Source organism: Pundamilia nyererei, unplaced genomic scaffold (genome assembly GCF_000239375.1).
Source record: "Pundamilia nyererei isolate P.nyererei 1_Seehausen unplaced genomic scaffold, PunNye1.0 scaffold00294, whole genome shotgun sequence".
Classification (NCBI taxonomy): domain Eukaryota; kingdom Metazoa; phylum Chordata; class Actinopteri; order Cichliformes; family Cichlidae; genus Pundamilia; species Pundamilia nyererei.
Genome location: NW_005187695.1, coordinates 36,592 through 42,062, shown reverse-complemented (window position 1 = coordinate 42,062; position 5,471 = coordinate 36,592). Strand labels below are relative to the sequence as shown.

Here is a 5,471-nt window from a genome sequence, read left to right as displayed (position 1 = left end):
GGGGGGGGGGTTGTTATTGTTTTTTGGGTCTGTAGGCTACATGTGACATTATATTTCTTCAGATTGTGAAAGGTGAAATCAAACTGAGGCAGACTACCTGTGTCATTTATAGGCTGCTTAAAAATGCTCTGCAGGTTACTGCAGGATGAACAGGTTAGTTTGCTGTACTGTGATGGATTTAGATCAAAAAGCCTGTACTACTGCTCAGTCTACTGGAACTGTTAAAAAGAAACATGTACAAAACTCCACACTGTTAGAATGATTTCAGGTAGAACTGCTACATTTTATTAAACAGAAGCTGTCAACTCTGCTCTCTTGTGTGGGCAACCATGAGGAAACAGTTCCTTTTAAGTTGTAGATTCAACCTGCTTCATATTTTTGGCCACCAGATGCTACCAAAGAAGATTATGTTGAAAGACTTTGAGTAATGAACCCTTTATGGATACAAGTTTCGATGCTTCAGAAAGCTTCATTTGTCTGTCACTACCACTAAGCTGACACTTAGAAATAAAAAGGAACTAAACAGGAAACTTCTAAATGAACAGGCCAGCCAGGATGAGGGAAAAATTGACGACTATGTAACAAAGAGCAGTGGCAGAAACAGACAATATATACACAATAGGAAAGTAACACATCCACACTGAGACTCAGACACATAAGCTTGACACTGGGAGTGAAGAAAAACAGAAAGACTGGAAAAACAAAAAGATGAAACACAGAGAGGAGAATGTGGGACCAGGAAAGGGAGAAACACAGGATGCAGGGCTACAGATATAATAACAACACAAGAGAGGGAACACAGAGAAACCAGACAAACACAAGGACACAACCAGGGAGACAGGAATCACAAAAGGAAACTAACAGCTAAGGAACATATACATAATCCAAGTAACCATGACAACATTCAAGTTATCTTTTTTATTAGCTGCAACAGAAGAAATGTCACATTTTGACCTTTTCCCCAAGTCCCACTTGAAGCCACCATTGCATCATACAGCTCTTAATAATATATACATATCACAGGTGAATGGAAGATTAAAAAAGCAGATGTATTTAATAAAAATATGTATTATTAAAGAATAAGACAGAAAAGACAGAAACACAACATGCTTTACTTTGTCCCCTGTTGCATATTTTACAGTTACTAAATAAATAATGGCAGGCAAAGGACACAAGCATTATCTCACTGCCTTAGAGCACACCCACAGCTTTAATACACCTGCATGTTTGGATTTGATAGGTTTGTTGACTGATAATTGTGACTCTGTTTGCTTTAAGCATTAAGAATTTGGCACATTCAAATGTGGGTCCTCTGCAAATACCCACCCCTCACATGCACACATGAACCAAAAATGAGAGACCAACTGCGTGAGCTCCAACCTCTAGTCAGTAGCAAGACGACACATTTCTTTGGTGGGAGGCACATTCCCACTGCTGAACAAAAGGACAGAAACGTCTTTCAAGTTTTAGGTGTCGGTCCATCATCAACAAAAGGAAGCTGGCAAAGAGCGAGAAGATGCTTCCACCAGTGTGTCACATCCTGAAGTTTCTTTGCTGCAGTCCAAAGATTTGCTGCTGTTTGCATCTGCTGCAGGTCTTTGATGCTGCAGCTATTGGGGTGAGAACGTAAAGGAAATGTAGCATCCAGCTGTTAAAAGATAATTTTAAGCTTTTACTTTAATCGTTCTGAATCCTTTACAGACTATACAGATCTTAGTGGGCCTGTTTAACATTGGACTTGGGCCGGGACGAACAAGCACACATCCTGGGGACCTCAGCAGCCTGGGAGCTGCTTACTGGCTGGGTGCTGTGGTAAAATAATCTTCTTTTTCCTTTTATTGTTGCGTATTTAGCACTTTTTTGTGGTAGAAGAGTTTTTTATTTTGACCTGCAGGAAAAAAGAAGGCCTTTTTTAAATTAACGTGTCTTTTATGCACATGTTAGTTATCCTGTCATTTGTAGGTCCAAATATTTAATGTTGGGAGTCATTCTTCAACCTACAACTGTACACTTCGTGGCAGCTCTCAATTGGACTTCACAATAGCTCAGATCAATTACTTCATAACTCATACTGGGCTTGGTGTTGTAGCTCCTCTCCCTATGTGTCAACTTTCTGCTGATTGATTTTACAGCAGTGAGGTGGGGCTGTTTGCCTGACATGACCAAAGCTGTCCCTTTGTCACAAGGGTCACCAAAGCAGGTAGCTCTGGTGGAGTTTTATACCAGATCTCCTTCCTGATACAATCTCAAAAGAATTTATGTTTCCAGCTGGAACTCACCTGCTAAGCAAAGGTGTAAAATCACCCGAAACTAAAGTCTATAACTTTTCGATAAATACATTAACAATTTGTTAAATGGTCTATTACCTTTTTAAAAAAAAATGCACTTTTCTTGAATTTATGATCACCTCTAACATCATGTCTACTGACCTCTCACCAGTTCATTGTTAGTGGAATTGTGTCCATTTTGGCTGGACAACTCCGTTCATCCTGTTTGGTAAGAAAACTCATGAAGGACTTAAGACTGTGCTGTAAATTAGATTGTCAATAAAAAATGTGTTAAACAACTTGTTTCTAAGTTTTAATTTTCTAAATGTCTCCTCTCAGATGGGCTTCTCTGTTTTCATGAATATTGCTGGTGGGATCTTTGCCATTACTGCCATTGTGCTGTATGGCATGGACCTGAGAGACACCTCTCTTCTCTGGATTTGTGACCGCAGCAGCGATGAAGCTGTTCTTGATGAAGACAACTGCAGAAATGTAGCGCTTTTTGCCCAAGTAATCCAGCCTAAACACACATTTACAGTGTACAATAACTGCAGCAAAGTTGTCATGTGAGTTGCTCTGTACAGTGCTATATGACAATTTTTGAGGTAAATTGTGTATTTTCTTTATTTTACTGTGTTCAAAAATCATCAGAAATTACTGAAATCCTTGGACATCACACTGATCATCCTGGCTCTTCTTCAGCTGGCTGTCAATATTCGTTATGCTATTTGGGGCATCAGAGCTCTGTGTCCACAGGGTGACAAAGATGTCGAGGAACAGTTGCCACAAGTCATGGAAGAGATCATCCCGATCCATCCCAGAAATGAAAACTGACCTCGTGAACACATGAATGCATGAGCTGCACATTTACTTCTGTTTCTCTGAACTCCAGCAGATTGACAATAATCCCGCCCAGTATCTCTCTGTAAATCCTCATCTGCTTGTAGATGATTTCTTTGATGCTTGAATAAAAAAAAAGAAGTAAAACTATTTGTTTTGTTCTTCAGTTTCATAGGATTTCTGGCTTTTTCCACCGTTGGGAAGTACTTGAAATATTTCTTTATGCTAATTTTCTGATGTCATTGTGTAAACTAATGAGAAGACTCTGTTCTACACACACGTACAATAAATGATAAGAATGCACCTGTGCAGATATAAAATTGACAACTCACAGAACAAAAATAACTCATCAGTAAATCATGATGTAATGTTCTTGAAGTGCACTGTGTTTTGTGTCTGCAGGGTGTCAAAGATACTGAGATTTCCCAGCCAATTTTGAAGGAAGTCCTCATGATGAGTCCCGGTGCTGAAAAAGGATTCACTCTAATGTTTGGATCCTTGAAATAAATCCTCAAGATCTACTAGCAGAATTAAATCAAAACTGCATTACAACAGTAATAATGTTTAATGACTGTAACTGCAAAGCTGTTTCTTGACTCAATTAATTCATTCTAATCATTTTCTAACTTGCAGATTTTCTATTCTACAAACATATAATAGTAATTGAATGGCACGGTTGCACATTAGCAAAGCACATCAATGCACGGTATGGAAGTACTAGTTTGTCTGTTTTTTCTCGTATTTTTAGCTCTTTTAATAAACTGTAACTGCAAAACTGCAAAATGATCATTTTAATTAATAAATATTTTCACTGTTATTTTCACTTATTTTCCCCGTTTTTGTTTGTTTGTTTTGAAAAAGGGCCCAAATGTTGTTTTAGCTTTTGGCTGCATATGACAACAGAAAGAATACACAGTGAATTAGAAATGAAACTGTAAAATGAACCAACCTATAAAAAAAAATCAAATAATGAGCTTTATGTATTGTTCTTACTCGTTTAATTAAAAAGCATAATGAAAACAATGATGACTCTTCAGTTACAGCACTGATCATTTTTTAATATGATTAATATTAAAACGATAGAAGAAGAGGAAAACAAAACACTAGAACATATTTTTTTCAAGAATACCTTCATCAGGTGACAATTTTATTATTTTAAAAAAATCTAAAAGCCTTCGTCACATGTATTTTTATTCATAGACCATATTATTATTTTTTAGATGTGTCACTGCTCTTTTGTTAACTAATGTTAAGATAAAGTCTGCACATAATATTTTTTCATGTGCAGAAAATCGTCCCCTTATATAAAAGACAAAGAACTGTCTCTGTGTTAAACAAACTTTACGTTACCACTGTGTATCGAATCAGCAGGAACAAAATAAAGAGAGCTGGGAGTAATTACTTACAGAGTACCAGGTGGCATCACTGTATTATGCTCCAGAAATGCTGAACTTTAACCTGGTCATAGATTTTGCACATTCAGTTTTAAATGGCTTTTATTTTGAAGAAAAGTGTGACACAGGAAGTTTCACTTTTATTTTTATCTGAGTTTGTCACCAGCGAACGAAACTGTTGGCGTTACAGGGATTGAGGCAGCTCGCCAGGTAAGTCATCTGCACGAAACGCACACTTGCAGTCATTTATAATAATTAACGTGAAGCCGCAGACTGTATGATGCGGATTTTTCTCAATGTTTGCACTGCTTGCAAAAGAAATGAATAGACAAGGAATAATTTAAACTTAAACTTTGAATACATTAATTTTTTTTTATCGTGTAGCCTATTCGTTTTAATTTTGTTCGATTTTGTTTTATTTTAGCTGTTTTGGGTTAATAATTGATTTTCAAGGTCACTTTCAATTACCCTGATTTCTTATTTGAGTACATATCTTTGCTATAATATAAGAGGCTGAAGGAAGTGCAAAGATTTCTCAGAACTTCATCTGCTGAGAGACAAAACCCGTTCGTAAGCATTCAATCACAGTTACTCTTTCAAATACCAAGCAGCGCTTCCTGTTTTGAAATTACGCATGTCAATCACATTAAATTCCAGCGTTTGTAGCTGTGAAGTGTAATATGATAGTGAAAAGGACCACTAACACTTCCCACGGAGCAAACTGACGTCTTCTTCTCTTCAACCAACAATCCAAGCGTTTCTACACTCAACCTGCCATAAACAAAGCAAACAAGTTATAATTTGACAGTTCGGGGACTTTGGGTAGTTATGATAACAAACGACAATCAAAAGAAAAACCTACATTAAGGCGATCCAGTGCTTATTACTTTGGTAAAAGAAAAAAAAACTAAGATTTTGAAAAAGAAACATATATTGGGTAATTTAAAAATGTGACATTCCAATATGTCGA

General features: G+C 36.9%; 1 protein-coding gene across 1 annotated transcript in view; it reads left to right on the top strand.

Annotated features, from left to right (window-relative positions):
* The window catches only part of LOC102201021 (uncharacterized), a 37,266-nt gene that overhangs the window by 29,481 nt on the left and 2,314 nt on the right, over nt 1–5,471 (top strand). The window contains exons 3-5 of the mRNA XM_013915369.1: nt 1,702–1,812; nt 2,607–2,777; nt 3,510–3,570. Of these exons, the coding sequence (XP_013770823.1) occupies nt 1,702–1,812; nt 2,607–2,777; nt 3,510–3,570 (343 nt within the window). The remainder of the gene's footprint in view (nt 1–1,701; nt 1,813–2,606; nt 2,778–3,509; nt 3,571–5,471) is intronic.